The 20,658-nt window shown below is 40.7% G+C and overlaps 1 protein-coding gene across 4 annotated transcripts in view; it reads right to left on the bottom strand.

The window, feature by feature from the left end:
• The window catches only part of LOC129703308 (transcription factor Dp-2-like), a 180,466-nt gene that overhangs the window by 139,153 nt on the left and 20,655 nt on the right, over positions 1-20,658 (bottom strand). For 3 of the 4 annotated variants that reach the window (XM_055645665.1, XM_055645664.1, XM_055645668.1), the window contains exons 2-3: positions 14,574-14,693; positions 5,278-5,344 (exon numbers count right to left, since the gene is read on the bottom strand). In XM_055645665.1, coding sequence (XP_055501640.1) covers positions 5,278-5,344; positions 14,574-14,585 — 79 coding nt within the window. In that variant the 5' untranslated portion in view covers positions 14,586-14,693. The remainder of the gene's footprint in view (positions 1-5,277; positions 5,345-14,573; positions 14,694-20,658) is intronic. The other variant, XM_055645666.1, reaches the window with a different exon arrangement.

Below are 20,658 nucleotides of genomic sequence, written 5' to 3' on the forward strand. Positions count from 1 at the left end.
GGGAGCGGTTACATGTAATTGGACAATTAATTTTTCATGTAGTTGGTTTGTAGGAAGCCAGAGTGGAACATAATATACTGTTCTGCCAGTTTTGTGCGGCCTCACTTTAGTGGTGGTGGGGGCCAAGGACAGACAGGTTGGTATGGGAATGGGAATGGGAAGAGCTACAAACTAACGTTCCAGCTGACCCAGGCGGACAGAGTACGTGCTCAACGAAGTGGTCTATAGAGAGAGAGAGCTACAAATGCAATAGATGAGGTTGGAACAGATGCATGTCAACCTCTTGTCACAGCTGCAAGTGCTGTTTGGATCCTTATATGGAGACTAGGTTTGCGGTGTATGGCCAGGTATTACACCTCCGGCAGTTGCAGGAGTGCCTAGGGAGTGTTAGAGGTGGGTAAGGACGGCTGAGGATATCAAGGAGTCATGGAGAGGCTGGATTCTGTGGAAAGCAGAAAGGGATGGGGAGGGGAAGATTTGACAGGTGCTAGGATTGCATTGAAAATGGCAGAAATGTTAGAGAATGATGTGTTGGATGCGGAGGCTGTGGAGTGAATGGAAATGACCAGGGGTATTCTAGAAAGGGGGAATCTTCACTGAAGAAAGGACGTCTAAGATGCCCTGGAGTGGAAAGCCTCAACTTTAGAACAGGTGCAATGGACAGAGAGAAATTGTGAAAAGGGGATGTCATCCTTGCTAGTGACTTGATTATACCTCACATACAGTCAGGTTTAGTATAGTAGCCTTTGGAGTTGATGGGTTTATTGTAGATGTCTGTGAATACAATGAAAGTTATTGAAGTGTGATCACTGTTGAAATATAGGGAAACAGAATGCAAATTGAACATAGCCAAGTTCACAACAAACAGTAGCAAGATAATTTGTTTTTAGTGATATTCTTTGAGAGATAAGTATTGAAGAATACCTGTACATATCAGGAAAGGGGGAGAGGTGTCAGAGACAGCCCACATGAATTTGATGGCAGGGTGGTGAAGTTGATGAAATAACAAGTTTTGCTCGGATGAAGGAGGCAGCTCCGATGCAGTCATTGATATTGTGGAGGAGGAGTTGTGATGCCACGGTACATTTGGAGCAAGGAGTGATCAACGTAACCAAAGAAAGGATCGGCATAGCTGGGGTCCATGCGAATGCCCATGGCTGCAGCTTTGAGAGGAATCAGAAGAAAAGTTCTCGAGGGCAAGCACATAGTTCATCACATTTGTGCTCGTAACTGTTCTCTTGGATTTCCCACTTCTCTGACACTTAAGGGCCTGTCCCACTTTCCTGAGTTATTTACGAATTCTCCCGAGTTATTCACAAATTCTCGGGGCATCAGGTAAATCGGAACGTTTTTCCAGCCTGATAAAAAAATGTCCATAAGTAAAAAAATAGCCCCGAATACCTACGGTTGGCATAACGAGCTGCTACGATATATCCACGGACTCCTACGGACTCGTTACGAACATTCTGAGAGTTTGAATCAAGGGGAAAACTCGGGAGAATTTGTGAATAACTCGGGAAAGTGGGACAGGCCCTTTACTCAAATTGTTTTCAGGACACTTTGTGGTCACAACTCAGTAGTTGCACTTCCACTTCTTTTTCATCAGAAGATCGGATGTTTTAGTCTAACTCTCCCACAGAATTTGGACATTTGGCCCAATGTAACATTGTATCGCCCCAAGTAAAACTTCAGAGCTCCACATTAGAAGTAAGATGCCAGACCAAGGTACTTCTTCAAGAAAAGTGCAAGCATTCTTCAATAGTTGTTATCACTCAAAGGACACTACTAAAAACAAATTATCTGGCCATTAATTTTACTGTGCATTTTTATGTTGCAGGGATAGACAGAGTTGACGTGGAAAAGCTTTTCCCACTGAGAGTAGGGAAGATTCAAACAAGGGGACATGACATGAGAATTAAGGGACTGAAGTTTAGGGGTAACATGAGGGGGAACTTCTTTACTCAGAGAGTGGTAGCTTTGTGGAATGAGCTTCCAGTGAAGGTGGTGGAGGCAGGTTCGTTTTTATCATTTAAAAATAAATTGGATAGTTATATGGATGGGAAGGGAATGGAGGGTTATGGTCTGAGCGCAGGTATATGGGACTAGGGGAGATTATGTGTTCGGCACGGACTAGAAGGGTCGAGATGGCCTGTTTCCGTGCTGTAATTGTTATATGTTATATGGTTATATGTTCAATTTCCCAGTTGTTTCCCTATATTTCAACAATGACAATGCTTCAATAACTTTCATTGACTATGTAATTTTAAGCAAAATGGTAATTATGAAAGGGCATACATATAAAATTGTTTATTTTAAAAATATATTCGACCATCTGCAAACATTAACTTCTTTCTCCAAATTGTATTTTCTCCATCTCCACTTCCGGAGGTACATCTTTCTGTAAGATCCTATTTGTCTTTATTTTATCTAGCAATTGTCTAAACTGGGCAATCCTCAACATGGCTTTCAATGACCTTGCTTTTTCATCATCATAGGTGTGAAATGCATACCTATTAGAGTTCCATACTCTCAGAGTTCCTGTAACAATATAAAAACTGAATGACCTCGAGCGTGCTGACCTTTGCTGGTGATTCCAATTGGAACCATTTAGACACAGCGGTTGAAAGAAAAGTTAGCCAGACTTCCTGGAAAGCAAAGATGACCATGACTTTCTCACAGATTTCTAGTCTCGCAGCAGCTTCTAGTCTTACAACGGTTCCCCAACATTTCCTCAGGGAAACTGCCTCCCAGATTCTGCACCAGGTCAGATGTGACACAGGACGAAAAACACCAAAGATTTCAATGGAGATTGTAGATCAAAAATGCACCACACCACTTTTTTTTTACAAAATGTTTTGGTCCAGTGTTGTTTTCTTCGTTTACGAGTGATTTTAGTTTGTCTTGGGCGTACACACTTCTGACCCCAAGAGTAACAATAACTGAAGAATGGAGACACAAGAGACTGCAGATGCAAAAAACAAACTGCCGGAGCTTAGTGGGTCAGTCAACATCTGTAAAGGGAAATAGCTTGTTTTGCGTGGGATGCTTCTTCAAGGCTGAAAAGGCCATTAACACGAAGTTAACAGTAATTCAACATTAAACCTCTCATGAATTTCACTTACCCCCCTAAACTTCATTTCCATAGTTAATGACAACACAAGAGACCATTCAGCCCATTGTTATGTAGGTCATCAGACCTGCTGCGAACACTGTAACATCTTTCAAATTGAAAGAGAACATGAATAAAATGGATATTTTTTAAGATGCCAACTTAACCACAAAGCGTTGAGTATTTTGCATGAAAGCTCAAATAGTTGTCATAATGATATCATTAGCCCGCAGACGCTAGAATTTAGGCTGCTGAGACATGGCAGATAACTCAGAGGTTCTTCTGTTTCCTGCCTCATTTTTCTGACCTTTCTCCATCAAGATGTTTATATTCTTTAGTTCCTAATTAGATTAAAAAATGTTAGGAATGCCAACAAAGCTAATAGATGGTGTAGCTTTTAAAACTAACTGTGAACAGACCATAATATACTAATGTAGACCTTCATAAATGCTTTTTTTGGACTGAAATATTAGCCAAGCAGTGAAGACTCTCAAATGCACCTCTCAAGAAGTAGTAATGAAACCCTGCAACCAAAATGTGGACGTGGAATATTGATATAAACTTTGGAAAAATAGGAACCCACTCTAAAGGCAAAATTGGCAACTTTCAGTTATTTCCTATAGCTCATCAAAGCAACTTATTCAAATTTACAAACGTGGAACTCTGTTCAGCACTGTCAGTGGACCTATCTGCCCCAGTTATGTAGGTCACCTATACGTAAAAGCAAAACAAACTGCATCTCCCACCCTAAAGACACAAAGAAAAGGCAGAAGCAACCTCAATGATAGTGTGAGGTGATCACTTCCACTGGGTAATTAATAGAGACGGTCTGAAAGTAATTGCCGATTACAACTAGGGATAACTGAAAATCAAAAAAGCAAATCTGACACCTGATGTAAAATGATGAACTATCATGGATCGACATCTCGGAATGACAAGATTACTTATCAATCTGGAAAATGGATGTCAATTAAATCCTTTTGGCTCTTCTCTGCCCATTCTTAAAGTAAAAATGCAGAATTTACAAAACGAGGAAAGAGAGTGATTCAGCTTTAGTAGTACTTATGAACAACTCAGTAGGTTATTGGCTAGGATAGTTAGCCATTCAGACAAATTTAATCATGTCTTTATCAGTGTGAGTGTAGCTATAGCACAACGGCGAATCACTCAACCGAACAACTTCAATAATGTATTCTACATCTCCAATCATTATTTATAACCTAAACTTATCCTACCCATACTAAATCATACACTGATACCATTTTCCTGCTCTCTCCACCTCTGAAGACAGGCCACATCAATGCATAGGGGAACAGTTATTGGTTGTATAAATAGGCAAGAGACTTATGACCAAATTTCCACAAACAGCCTACACAAGCCCCTCTACCTCTCACATTAGCTGAGATAAACACTATATTTAAGGAGTACTGTAAACTGTGCCCACATGCTCAAACATACAACGTTTGCAATTTACCTTCAAATAATATGCGCATGCACAAACCATAACACAGATGTTTACCCATAGACTTGAACAGTAACTTGGCCTGTACAAGTGATCCAGGATTTCACACACAATAATATTCCTATAGGAACTACAAATTCCTTGGTAAATTAATCTCACATTTCATAAAGGCATAGAAGCAGCCATTTAGTCCATCATGTTTATGTTGGCACTCAGAAAAATCCCATTCTCCCACTTATTTCCCTGTAACCAATTCTCTCACATACTCCATACTCCAATTCTTCTATAGCTCACCTACAATAGGAAAACCTACGGCAGTAAATTAACCCACCAATCTTTTCCAAATGTAGCTGGACAGCAGAGAAACCAGAGGATAATGGACATTGTCACATTAAGAACATGCAAACTCCACAAATACAGCATCAGAAATCAGATTCAAACTCAAACTCAGGTCGCTGGAGCCATAAGGCACTAACTGTAATGTAAAGTTGGCACCATAACTTAATCCAATTCTCAACAAACTCAAGTGAAGGCAATATTTCTGAGAAGCAAATTTGGAATCTGTTCTAGATTAAAACAACCTCAAAACCCTTTCTCTGAAGCGTGACTTATAATGAGAGATGGTACTTCAAATTAAGACTTTCAGTTAAGTGAAATGAATTTGAATTAAATTCACATTTATTGTCCTTTACTGTTTTCTACTCACCCTTTACTGGATAAAGGTTCTGGTCTGTGAATTCTTTCAGCTCTCCACTTGTGTTAAATATTGCAACCTAAAGTGAGGATAAGTGGTGGATAAGTATAAAATTAGGATACTTCACAAAGTATTTAGACTCCACTAACAGTAGATGTTTCATCAATAATTATTAGTGAATAATTATTAGATCAAATAAAGTATATCCCGATGTTCATTATTTAAGATTTGGCATTGGTAGTTTGCACTTAAATAGCATCTATAACAACATTAAGCATTCCACACATTTTGCAGGGAATGTTATGAGATTTACTTTGGCACCGAAATACATACAGAAATATTGTGACAAATTATACTGGAGTACCAGAGTATACCTAAGATGCTGCACACAGTTTTGGTCTTCTTACTTAAGGAAGGACCTACTTGCTTTGGGAGTCTTGCTGTTAGTTCCTGGGAAGAAGTGATTGGGGTATGAGGAACATTACAGCCTGCACTCATTTGGAGTTGAGAGAAATGAAGTTGAGAGAATCTTTTTGCTCTAAAAATTCTGAGGATATTTAAAGGATAGATGTTAAGCGTGTGCTTTCCTTCACAGAGTAAGCTTTGGTCCCCAATTCTAGAATAAGAAAAAGGCATCACCATTTAAATATTTGAGGGCTTCAAAAGGGGCCCAAAATCCAGCAATTCTATTAGCTCTTGGACAGTAGAGATAAATGTCAAACATTATGATATCTGTGACAATTAGACTGGATCACACCAGATCTGTCTATCTTCTCAAGATATATGTAATGACATATACTAACCGGGGGGCTGAAGGTGGTGTTTGGCATACTTCAATGATCAGCGCATAGAGTACAAGAGTTGAGACATCATCTTACAGCTGTAAGAGATGCCGGTGAGACTGCATTTGGAGTATAGTGTGCAATTCTGGTCACCTAGCTATCAGATGTTATTAAGCTCGAAAGGGTGCAGGAAAGATTTACATATATTTTTCCAGGATTGGATGGCTTGAGTTATAAGGAGAGACTGATAAAGGTGACTATATATTAAATCATGAGTTGCACAGATAAGCTGAATGGTTACAGTAATTTTCCCAGCATAGTGAAGTCTAGAACTAATGGGATTGATTCGAAGAGAAAAATAACACAAAGGGGATCCGAGGGACAACCATTTCACACAGAAGATGATGTGTATATGGAATGTGCTGCCAGAGCAAGTGATATTTACAATTACAATGTTTCAAAGATATTTGCATACGGAAGGGAAAGATTTGGAGGGATATGGGCCACATGCAAGTAAATGGGACTAACTCAGGTAGACACCTTGGTTGGCATGAATGAGGTGGGCTGAAGGACCTGGTCCATGCTGTATAACTCCATGACTATATGTTTTCTGCTTGCACTAGTCCCAAACCCTGAACAGCTCGACTGCCGTAGCCATTCCAGGAGACGGCGCGGTCTGTAAGCAGCAAATAGACTGCAGTTGGCGTTAACCTTCTGACTCTGCTCCTACTATCAAAAGGAATTCACCACCATTTATAAATGCATCTGAAAAAAGGAAATCACACGTTGGGAATGGATGGATATGAATTATGTGTCAGCAGATAATTGTTGGACATGGCATCATGTTTGGCACAAACATTGTGGACCAAAGAGCCTGCCCCTGCACTCTGTTCTGTTCTATGTTCCAATAAAAAAAATGTTTTTAAGATATTAGGAGCTCATGCATCAAAAAAAATTGATAATAAAGTTAATGAAATAGCAAACCATTTTCATTCAATGCTGGATGCAACAGGCCCCATTTGCATAGAGCTGAGGCGCTGTGAAAAAGTGTATTTGGTCCCTCAACTCAGTACTTTGCAGGAGAGCCCTAGTCTTAATGCTGCGTCCAAAGGCACAGCAGAAGGTCAGATGCACTCACATTTGACCTCCAGTATATTTCAGTGCATGGCTTTGCTGATGAAGGCCATTAATCTATTGGCTAATTGTCCTGCGTCAGTAAGAATAATCACGTTGGCAGAAATCGTATGGACTTAATGGAAAGATGATTGTTAACGGAAGGGGGAAAGAAACTTGCAAGATGTAAGGGAGATACACGATGATGCAGGAGTAGTTTAGTAAGTCAGTTAAATGGAGGCCTAGTCAACGTTGCCTGCCTATTAGGGGGCAAATATTTTAATGGATATTATATATAGGTTTGCAATTCATAACAATATGGCAGATATTGGTTACTTGCGCCTTATTTTGTTCAGTACTTGGAATGAAAATTCATTGGTGGGAGTTAGTTATTCTGAGATTAGGGAGGCCCTCGACAGGTGTGGAAAGGATTGACAGGTGCACTGCAGATTGCATTGTTTGTGTACAGAACTTCAGAAAATTGAGAGTTTTCAGAGAAATAATGTATAGATCTTGATTAAAAAAAATGTTGGGTTGGTGGGGTGAGTATGAAGGAAACAATACGGTATCCAACATGGCCCTCACAGTGAGGGCTATGTCCATTTGTGGCCACACCAGATGGTCTACAGACCCATTGTGTGCCAACACTAGGTATCACTATGTATCTGACTTTGTTCTGAAGCATGAGTGGCTACCATGCTACATATCTTTATTTTCCGATATTGTCTGCTCTAACACATATCCCATGTGCCACGTGTAGAAACATTTGAGGAGCAGAATATCTGACTGTAATTCAATGAGACTTCAGTCTGCACATGTGTAGTATGTCTCATCATCAGAATATTTACATAAGCATCATAATCTTTTGAGAAGAATCCCAATGTGAGATCCCTCGGGCACAGCCAGAGATCAATGGAATCATTACACCCTCAAAGTACCTGTGCTGAGTTTGAGACCAACACCCATCTACTTCTTGGATGCATGTTTACTAAGAAGGTCTAGAAACAGAACCAGTAGTCTTTCTTGAGATGCATCATAAACTGTTGCATATCCTATGACTCACACTGAGATCAAACACAACGGCTGCTGGAACATTATTTGCTCAGTAAAAGATACCCTTTGTTCTGCCCAAAACATGCTCGCTTTCAAGTGGATGGTGCCCTCCACAAAGGCCTTGGCCTAAGGCCCTACTGCAAATTCACTGACAATCTGGGAACTGTAAAGATCCACTTAGATTTATCACTCATGGAATGTATACAAATGGAAAATATAAATGTAATCACACAGCTTGCATGGAGGATGGTGGCATATAACTTTACTGTATTATGTATTTGCAAATATTATGAATTAATTCATTTTAAATGGGTGCCTGATGGTCAGCATGGATTTGATGGGTTGAAGGACCTGTTTCCATGCTGTGCCTCTAAATATTTTTGAAAATTAAATTAAAAAATATAGTGCCCTCCATAATATTTGGTGGCACCCACATTCCATGAACATTAAAACAAATTACATAATGAATGAAGCAATTGGTTTTACCCAAATATATCCACAGTGTGAAATGAACATACTCAAACTTTGCACGGTTAATATTGTGCACTTCCCTTGTGTACAATTTCCATAACAACAAGCACCCAAAGTACATTGTCTTGTGCAAACTGCATGACCAACATGTTATCCAACCCTTTTGCATGCAATGAGTAATGAGATTACTCTGCAAGAAATTACCACACTAACCATTCTGCCAAAGCGTATATAGTTATCATTCCTATAATAGCTTCATTAACTGAAATGTTCTATATGACAATGTCAATTTGAAGTAGTACCAAAAAAAAAAAAAAGCTATTGGGTTTTCTGCGAGATCTTCAGTTTCCTCCCACACTCCAAAGACGTACAGACAGGTTTGTGGGTAAATTGGCTTTCTTTAAATGTAAATTGTCCCTAGTGTGAGTAAGATAGTGTTAATGTGCGGGGATCGCTGATCGGTGCGGACTCGGTGGGCTGAAAAGCCTGTTTCGACGCTGTATCTCTAAACTAAACTAAAACAAGCTCCATTCCAGATTAGTGGACAGCAGAGACTGGTTGAAAAATAAATGGAAATACTGCCTTGTTTCAAACTAATGGTCAAGAATCAAAATTGCATTACCTCACCAAGGACATGAATTAAAAAAAAAAAAATTGACTTATGCCAGTTAAAAACACGGAAGATCATTGCAAAAACGATTGCAGCATTGTATATGAGATGTTAAACCTCTCAAGAGGACATAACAAATCTCATCATCTGATTTCAAAGAACAGCTCCAGGGTTCCCCTAGCCAGTATTTATCTGCAATCAACATCGCTAAAAAAATTCAGATTATTTGCTCATTTCAACATTGTTGATTGTTGTGCTTACTGTACCCAAACTGGTTGCTGTTTTCCAATATTACAACAAAAAACATGACTCGAGAAACAATGCATGGATGTAAAATATTCAGCGATGTTTTGAAAGGGATATGAAATATAAATCATGCTTGAATATTTTTCTAATGTTTCTCATTTTTTCCCTTTAGCTCAAAGATAATGTCACCTAGAAACTGTTCCTCATGAGCAAATAAAAAAGCATCCAGATAGAAAGAATTAATTTAAGTATACAACAACAATTCTTTGTACTGACATATTAAACAATATTAAGTAACTACTAGACTAAGTGTCACACGGGAGGCCTGGTCCCCCAACGCAACCCGTTCCCCAACGCTATATTCCACCACTTTTTACGCAAGTAGAACAAACACGCAAACCGGAAGATCACAAGATCACAAGTTTTTGTTATGTATTGAGGGCAGACATGGATTAAGCTTTTACTATTCTAATTTGGAGTATAATAACATCAAGAACTAGAGATTGGCTTTCAAATGGACTATTAAGCCAACCAACCATACATTCTCCCACCTTTGACTTAAAACATCTCATTGTACTATTCAAAGAAGAGCAGGAACCTTCTCTGTGTCCTAGGCAACATTAATTGGTCAACCAACATTGAAGCAATAAACTCCAGATGCTGGAAATCTGAAACAAAAACAGAAAATGGCAGAAATATTCAGCAAGTCAGGCAGCATCTGCGGAGAGAAACAGTCATTTTTTTCAGGTCAATGACTCTTCATCAGAAATGTTGACTCTGTTTCTCTCTCCACACATGCTGTCTGACCTACAGAGTATTCCCAGGATTTTGTTTCTCTATTTAAACAGATTGTTTGACCATTATCTGCCATTCACTCTATAAGAACATCAGGCTATAAGCATCTCTAATAATAGAATGTCTTACCACTTGCTCCTGACATTCAATGCAACATGTTCCTCACCTGTAACATTCTGGGGGTCACCAGAAATTCATCTGTATCAACCGTATAAATACCATGACTATTGAAGCAGGTCAGTGGGGAGCTATCCTATGCTCATAAGTTCTAGGAGCAGAATTAGGCCATTTGGCCCATCAAGTCTACACATGACTGATCTGAGTGACTTAGTCTGACTGATGCTAAGTGACTTACCTACTGATCTCTCTATGATTTTGCACCATATACCAGGCACGTCAGGAAGTTACAGAGCATAGAAACAGGCACTTCGGTCCAACTTGCCCATCAATATGTCCCTTCTAAACTAGTCTCATTTGCCCATAGATGCTGCTGCACCCGCTGAGTTTCCCCAGCATTTTTGTGTACCTTCTCATTTGCCCGGGTTTGGCCCATATCCCTCTAAATCTTTCCTATCCATGTACCTGTCCAAGTGTCAAGTGACGGAATACTCTCCACTTGCTTGCGTGAGTGCAGTTTCAACAACTCTCAGGCAGCTTTACCCAGTCCAGGACAAAACAGCCCACTTGATTAGTACCCCATCATTCATTCCTTCCACCTCTGGCAGTGGTTACGGAGTGCAGCATCTACAACATGCACTGCAATTATTCATCTAAATTACGCTGCCATCATTTCCCAAACCCACAACTTTTCACTAAGTCAAAGGACAAGGGCAGGAGACATATCGTGCCTCCAAGTCGCCCACTATCCTGATTTGGAAAATTGGGCCAATCCTTTATCATCGCCAACTCCATACCCAACAGCATTTTGAGAGTAGCTTCTCCAGAAGGACTGTTTACAGAGCACTCAACCCGAAATGCCACCCATTCCTTCTATGCTGGCTGCCTATCCCGAATGAATTTCATTGTTCCGTTTCAGGACATTTAAAACACTGACCCTCGAGAAAAGTGGTTCAAAGTGGCCATATATCACCACCTTCTCAAGAGCGAATTGTATGGACAACGCTGTCCTGGCAGTGGTGCTCTTTACTCCAGAAAATGAATGGGGAAAAAAAATGTCATTACTGTCTGTGAGATTCTACTAAACACAACTGGACGGCCATATACAGCAATGCCCGATTTCATAGCGACATAAAGAAATACAACAGCGAAACAGGTCCCATGGCCCACTGAGTCCATGCCAACCATCAACCACCCACTTACATTAATACTACATTATTCCCATTTTTCATTCTCCCCATATTCTACCACTTACATTTGGGATAATTTAATGTGATCAATTAACTTGCAACTCATGTGCCTTTGGAACATGGGATGAAACCAATGCACTAGGAGTAAAACCCAAGTGTTTATAGGACAATTTGCAAACTCCAGACAGAGAACATCTGAGTTGACCTCTGCACTGTACTTGTCCTTGGTGCTGAAGGTCACAGGTTGTGGGCAGTGCCGTCAGTGTTAGGCCTTTAGCATTGAAATAAATGCCATTTGACCCAACGGTATTTCCTCACTCCCTGCCATGCTTCTGCTTATCCTGACTACTGAACTTGCTGTCATTGCGTTCTGTACCGACTTCCAGCCTCCGACCTGCCTCACTCCTGCATTGGATCCTGTCCCCCTGCCAATCTAGTTTAAAACTTCACAAATATTGGTAGCAAACAAGGATGTTGTTGCCCCACAAGTTCAGGTACAACATGTCCCTCTTGTACAAGTCACCTCTGCCACAGAAGGGATCACAAGGTTACAAACATCTGAATCCGTGCCAGCTACAATAATACCTCAACCATGCATTCACCTATCCCATCTTCCTATCCCTACCCTCACCAGCGTGTGTCACCAGGAATAATCTGGAGATCACTACTGCTTTGTTACCCTTTTGCCAAGCTCCCTAAATTGGATCTGCAGGACCTTATCCCTGTTCCAACCCATGTCATTTGTGCCAATGTGTGAGAAGATTTGGCAAGTCTGTGAGGATTCTCTCAAAGTTCTACAGATATGGTATCTCATGAGATGCATCTCAGCATGGTATAGTCTGAAGAAGGGTTTCGACCCAAAACGTCACCCATTCCTTCTTTCCAGAGATGCTGCCTGGTCCGCTGAATAACACCAGCATTTTGTGTCTACCTATGGTCCAGCAAATGCTGTGCTCTGGACCTCCTGACCCTGCACAGAGTAGTGAATACAGCCCAATCCATCACAAGCTCACCACTTCCTTGCATCCTGTCCATCGACACGATGCATTGCAACAGTATGCCTTCCACTCTGGCCATTCCCTTTCCTCTCTTCTATTGTCTACGAGCAGATAAAGGAACTTGAAAGCCTGGCTGTCCAGACTTAATAGCTTTTTTCCTCCCCCCTCCCCCCCGCTATCAGTCTCCTGAACCAATCACCTCTTATACACCCCCTTTCCAGAGGTGCTGGTACACACTCTTACTCTAAAGAGTCATCGAGTTATACAGCACGGACACAGACCCTTTGGCCCATCTTGTCCATTTGCCTACACTTGACTCATAGCCCTCTAAACCTTCCTATCCATATATCTGTCCAAATATCTTTTAAAATTCATAATTATATCTGCTTCTATTGCTTTCTCTGCCTCTGGTAGCTCATTCCAGATAAGGACTACCCTCCGACTAAAATTGTTCCCCCTGATGTCCTTCTTAAATCTCTTCCTGCTCACCTTCAGCCTATGCGCTCTAGCTTTAGAATCCTCTACCCGAGGAAAGATATTGTGAGCATTCACTTTATCCATGTCACTCATAATCTTGTGCACCTCAATAAGATCATCTTAAGTCCTATTTGAATCACCTGACAAGCCAGTCAGCTGAAGACCATGAGAGATGGGAACTCAACGCTGGCCGTGCCAGTGACACCTATCAATTGATTTTTTTAAATCTGGTACTCACATCCCAAAGACGTGAGGATGTGTATGTTGATTGACCTCTGCAAATTGCCCCCAGTGTATAGCGAGTAGATGTGAAGGTAAAATAACATAGAACTAATGTGAATGTATCGACAGATGGTGTGGACTCAATGAGCTGCAGGGCCTGTTTCCACACCCAATCTTGCATTTAATTTAATTAATCAATGGCGTCAAGTATTAAGGAAATAGGGGAATAATACAGTGTAGATGAGTTGCTTCCCTTTCGTGACAGGAACTGAAATCAGAGCCCAGAACCTGCCGCACTTCTGAATTATATGAGAGCCACTGGTACAACTTGGGTGCATTGGTTTCCTACGGTGAGATGTGGTAATGGCAGATGAGACCAAAAAAATTAAAATTAATAAATCAGAAAGCAAATTTGTCAGTGTGCAACTTAAAATAAGATAACAGCGGCACAGTGGCACAGCGGTAGAGTTGCTGCTGCCCAGCGGCAGAGACCCGGGTTCAGTCCTGACTATGGGTGCTGTTTATACAAAGTTTGTTCATTCCCTCTGTGATCGTGTGGGGTTTCTCCGGGAGCTCCAGTTTGGGTAGCAGAAAGGATAAGGGGAAGAATGAACATTTTTCAGCAATTGCTATCACACTGACAAATGAAGACCTAGGAGTAAATAAGTTACCCATTTTTATCGTAAAAATGATATGCTGCTGTAGGGAATGGTGAGGAGAGGTCATCCTGAAAGATGATGAAATAATAACTTATCTGGTAAGTCTTGGGGAAAAAAGTCACATTTTGACAAGATTTTTATCCTACTTGATAAATATCCAGGCAATGGTGTTTCTTGTATGGTTCAGAAACGTCTGGTTTAATAAGAATTATTTAAATTAAGATAGAAGTAAGTTGAATTGTAGATTGGAGCTGAGCACAAAGTTGAAAATTTAATTCAAGAAGTTACATTTTAACAAGTAACTGTTGCATAAAATGTTGCCACATGACTTCATACAAGGAACCACCATCATAACATCTGAGAAAATTCATCATAATACTTGGTTTCCAGCAGCCTTTGACAATACATCTGTGGAGACGATTAACTAGACATCCTGACATTTCTGCAACTAAGGGCCCATTGTATGTATGTATGTATGTATGTATGTATGTATGTATGTATGTATGTATATCTGTATGTATGTATGTACATATATATATATATATATACACATACATACATATGCTGTTACTTACATGTTTTGCCATCGTATCTGCACCAAAATGGGTGCTCTGGATTCAAAATTCTTCAAGACCCTCAGCCGCAAACAAAAATGACACTTTAGAACGCGTGTCCTTTTACACCACGACAGTATCCTGTTGGAAACAAGGTTCTGTTTTAATAACCAGTGCAACAGTGAAACCAACTGTATAACTTTGTGAAGAGATAGCTCAGGGCATTATCGACCTGCTGCTAAAATGCCGGTGGAGAGGTAAGGTGATTCAGAAGGAAATTGCCGCTGGGTACTCGAGGTTGTAACCTTCAGTAGGTCACTAGGAATAAAACACGTGCAATGCCGTATAGGGAGAATGCAGCACTGGTGTTAGCTTTTCACGCAGGGTGATATGTATATGGAATGAGCTGCTTAAGGAAGTGGAAGAAACTGGTACAATTATGACTCTTGGGACAAGTACATGGATAGGAAGAGTTGGAGGGATAAGGGCCAGGCATATGGAAGTGGGACTAGCTCAGTTGGGCAATTGGTTGGCATGGACAAGTTGGGCTGAAGAGCCTGTTTCCCTCTTGTTGAGTTTATAACTGCAAGATACAAATCACAAAGGAGCCAAGACAAAATCGTGGTGAGGTTTGAATTACTAAAGGGATGCATTGAGGTTAACAAAGACTGAGCTCCTTGGAGCTACCTCCTTGGGAGGAGAGAGAGAAGTTTTCATTGCACTGATGAATAAACATTAAATATTGGCTCAACAACAAATTGCCCCAGTTTGCTGGTCAGTTTAGCTGCACACTGTAGATTATCCATTGAGGTTGGAGCCATTATTTTCTTGCACATGCTCAAATCTCCCATCTAGTCAAGCAGCTAATCACACTCAAAACTTATAATCACATATGACTGACCCACAAGTTATGAAGGTCTTTGACATCCATCCTCTATAGACTAACAGAACGCCTTTAAAATTAGTGTACACAGTTGAACTGACCATGGAGTAGTATTATCTTCACATTCATAAAGTTGAAGAACAGTAATAGCATAAAATAATTGATGCATCTCCATATTTGTTCTGTGCACGTACAACCCCCAATTGGAATTGGAATTTGATTTCTGTCTAACATCTATTGATGGTTTCCTTTGAAAGACGTAGTAATTGTCACTTGCTTTATACAAGAATACATTTCAGACTACCTTGTCTGTCAGATCGTTTGGAGTTTAAGGCAATGCAGGAGGTACGTCCACTTATTAAGGGCATCAGCAAGTCAGAACACAAGACGATCCGGATTAAACATTGCCTCTGCTATAAAGCAGGATTCTTTCAAACATAGGAATGATATTGTCTGCAAACACAAATATTTGCAATGTGATCCCACCACCAGTCACATCTTTCTACCTAACTCCATACCGCTTTCTGTAGAGACATCGCCCTGCAACACCTTGGTTCGCTCATCACTTCCCAACCAACCCGCCCCCCTCTCTTGGCACTTTCCCATGCAACAACAAGAAATGCAACACCTGTCCCTAGATCTACTTTCTCACTTTCATGCTGGGACCCCAGCGGTGTTCCCAGATGAGACAGAGGTTTACATACACCTCCTCCAAACTTGTTTATTGCATTCAGTGCAGCATCCGTTATATCAACAAGCCCAAGCATAGACTAGGCAACTATTTTGTTGAATACTTGTGTCTATCCACTGAGACCTGCTGGATATCCCGGTTGCTAACTGTTTTTAATCCCTTCCCCATTTCCTTACTGACCATTCTGTCCCTGACCCCCTGCACTACCAGAGCAAAGTCATGGCCAACTGGAAGAACAAGGCCTCATATTCTGCTTGCTTAACTTGCAACCCAATGGTACAAACACTGAATACTCCAATTTCAAGTAATACGCTCCCACCCCCTCTCTTTCCCCTGAGCACCTCCCAGCCTCATGCGCTCCCATCTCTCCTACCACCCCAGGACTTTGATTAATATCCAACTTTTATGATAATGGAAATTGTCAAAACTTTCCAAATCTGCTTGTGTGTGTAAATCTGGGGCTGCAGCAAAACGGAAAAAAGACGGAAGAATTTTTCTTTAAATCCAGTGATAACTATAACAATAAATCATTATTCTCATATATTATTGTTCATAATCTGATGATTCTGTCACCAATTATGAAATATTAATACACAAGCTATTCATTCCTATGTTAAATGTTCCCCAAAATTTCCAAGATGGTTTAAACCATCCAGAAAATCACTGCTTTACAGTTTAGGTCATTTGTTAATTAGTAACTTGGTGTGCATTTTTATCTCAGTACACTAATTTAATGTTGTATCACATTAAAAGTAAAAGCTACTGGGTAGCACAGTGGCGCAGTTGGTAGAACCGCTGCCTCACACTGCCAGAGATCTGGGTCCGATATCAACCTTGGGTGCTGTCTGTGTGAAGTTTGCATGTTGTCCCTGTGACCGTGTGGGTTTTCTCCGGGTACTCCAGCTTCCTCCCCCATCCCAACGATATATGGATTTGTAGGTTACTCGGTCACTGTAAAGTGCTCCAAGTGTGTAGGGTGTGAGAAACTGGGATTACATCGAACTAGTGTGTACGGGTGATTGATGGTCAGTGTGTACTTGGTGGGCCGAAGGGCCTGTTTCAATGCTCCATCTCTAAATCAAACTGGAAAGAGATTAATACAAAATTAACCATCTGGGAATCCAGATGAGGTTTGAAAAATTATGAAACGGCACTGTAAATGTACACAAGATATTTCCTTTTGTTTGGTGGGAGAGGTGACTGGAGGGGCAATGGCTAACTATGAGGACGGGTGGTAGTCTAGAACTAAATATAAAACCATCATCAATGAATGTAGAACAAATGTGTTTCATTTGTTTCCATCAATCACCTTCAGCCTCAGAGCATAAACAATAATAAAACCGCAGACATGGTCCTAAGGCTTCATGTATAATACATTTTGTTGTGCTACTTTGCAGTATGTAGAACTTCACACAGAAAAGAAAGCTTGTGTTAGCTGATACTGTATCAACCATTATTCAATACTGAGTGCACAATCACCATTTATCCATTCATGGTGCCATTGTTCTCATTATGATGGGCTATTAGCAAATAAATTGAGTTATTGCTGCTGACCCGGAAGACTTGATCTACAGCAGAGTGCCCCAGAATCACGGCTGTTCTCATAACCTCATGAGGTGCTGGGAGCAACAGACAATCACCACACATTTTTATGAACAGCACACACTGTGTAATCAAGGAACATGAACTTTCTGACCTCACCATCTGCCACTATCTCTCCCGAATCCAAACAAAAAATGAGCAGATGGTCAACGAAGCTGGAATATGAGATGTGGCCATGTGTAGGGAGAGGGCCCAATACAAGGTTGCATTATTAAGTTGCATCAGTGGTATTTAATGTGACATTTGCTGCACAGAATGCAATCCAACAAAAAGCCAATCAAAACTACTTGGCTGAAAACCTGCAGACAATGTCTAGAAATCACAACTCAGCATAGAAGACTGGTTCTGTATTTCCAATGAGCACCTTTTGTAATGAGAAAACTTTGGCAAAGTTTGTAAACACCAGCAAATGACGCTCCTCCTTTGCACTTCCTATTTATCGTACTTTAGTTTAGCTTGAATGTGTTTTTGCATAGTATTCTCTGATTTGATTGAATAGCATACAAAACAAAGCTTTTCACTGTACCTCGATACACGTGACAATAATAAATCTAAATGCCTACCATCAATCACCCATTCACACTAGTTCAACATTATCCCAGTTTCTCACTCCCTGCACACTACGAGCAATTTACGGCGACCTACAAACCTACACATCTTTGGGGTGTGGGTGGAAACTGGAGCATCCGCAGTCACTGTGGTGGATGTTTATGTAAAAATGTATTTTGTGTGTTCTGTTGCTTTTTATTGGTATGACTATATGGCAAATCAAATTCCTCGTAGGTTGCAAAACATGGCTAATAAAGTATAATAGTAAGATTAAACGAGAACTTACCAGTCTGATGGTTATTTTATGAGGAGTAACGTTGAGGGATTACGTGAAGAACCCGCCAGGACGCATGCGTGTCAATCTTCAAAGCAGCGGTGTGAAATCACAGATAACAGTAAAGGAACTGAACATAGTAAGATAAGAGAAATAGGATACCATTTGAACTTTATGATCGAGGGTGGGCGTGGAGGGCACGTAGTCCCTCAACGTTACTCCTCATAAAATAAAGATCAAACTTCAAACTGGTAAGTTCTCGTTTAATCTTACTATTTTACTTCGGAGTCATGTGAGTGACTACGTGAAGATTTTAAAGCTCTGTGATTTCATGCCGTGAAAACGAGTCCAGGCATCATACACAGCATCAGTGGGCCAATGATGAGTGAACATTAATATAGCATTCAGACATGACATATAGACATGTTGATGCTATTGATGAACAATAGTGGGAATCGTAACCTCCCTCAACCTGGAGGAAGTATGAACCATACCTAACATAGAGTTGGCAAATACCCCCGATCTGGCAATGGGTTTATTCTGAATATTTGTACAGATTAATAGTTTGACCATCCTGCAGCCGCTAGGATGTGGTCCATAAGCCTGCTGCTGAGGTATAGCGGTCCTGGTAGAATGAGACTCAATTTCAATGTACACTCCTGTATATGCCAGACCCATTTAACCCTCTGGAGAAGGTTCGTAGTGATTCCTTCTAACGAGGTTTTATGTAACTAACAATATTGCTAGTCAGAGTCTATGAGGCTCTTAGGGACCTTGACATACTGGTGTAGATGCGTGATCACAGGCAACCCAAGGTCCATGGGATATGCAACATCTAGTTTGGTCTGTGTCCCTGTCTACTCTGCTTGACTAATCATAAAAACATGTTATTATAGCCCACAGATATGATCATTCTATCCAGTGTAGCAATGACTGGACCCGTAGCGCTGTACTCAATGCCATGGCATAACCACTAGTACGTGAGTTTGACCAAGGACAGGGATGTTGCTGGTGCCCATCGGCGAAATGACGTAGCACAATGTTAACAACCCATATCTCTGCGTCCCTAGACCTAGGAGGTTTTTAGTTTTTAGTAATAATTTGAATTTAACTGGACGGGTGAGAACCTCAATTTCCCAAATATAGCTATGTGGCTGATAAGGCTAATTTAGTAAAATACAGTATGTTCAATATCATCCAGATTGGCCATGCCACTTATTTGTTAGCTCTGTGCAGTCGAAGCACTGATTGTAGCGATTTGGTAATAATCTGGAAACTGGTTAGCCCATTTTTGTTTGTCTTTTGCACAAAAGTCCGCGAGCATTGGCACTTTCATTTCACTGAGCATCTCGTATGTGTATGTGACAAATAAACTTGACTTGACTTGACTTGATTTTGCAACGCTTCTGAGTGTATCATTGCCTCATCCAGCTGCCGCCGGAGATGTGAGGTCTTGTGTGATGATGTGACTGTTGGCAGGAGAATCACGTTTACCCTGCCAGTCATACGTCACAATGCGTTAGACGATATGACACGCATGCGTCCTGGCGGGTTCTTCACGTAGTCACTCACGTGACTCCGAAGTAAAATTATTATCTATATATTATTAAAAGTCTCATCTTGTTTGTCTGTTTGTGTCTCTGAGATCAAGGAACTATGCCAAAACGGTACACAATAGCACAAAAATCTTTGCAGAATCTTATTCAACTTTTTCCCGTGGTTGTTAGTATCAAGTTTCTTCCCATTTGATGTTATATTTCACGTTATTGATATTTAAAGTTTAAAAAAAGCCAACTTGAAAATAATAACTGCCTGTGTGAGACTTTTCTAGCAGCTTCCAGTGATGATGTCACAATGGCATCTCACAGTCCACCAATCACAATGGGATCTCATTTACACAAGCTGCCGTGAAGATTCCGAAAAGACGAAAATTACATCACATATTTCGTGTGATCTCTGTCGGGGGTATCCCAGCTGTGTTTACAGAAGCTGTGAGGAGCTGGCTCCAACGCCAGCGAGTGGGTGATGGAAAAGGCGGCTATAAGCGGTTATTTTAAACATTGTCCCCCCCTCCCCCCAGGTGGGGGGGGGTGCCAAAGGAGCTAGA

This window comes from Leucoraja erinacea, chromosome 14, assembly GCF_028641065.1.
Source record: "Leucoraja erinacea ecotype New England chromosome 14, Leri_hhj_1, whole genome shotgun sequence".
Classification (NCBI taxonomy): Eukaryota; Metazoa; Chordata; class Chondrichthyes; order Rajiformes; family Rajidae; genus Leucoraja; species Leucoraja erinaceus.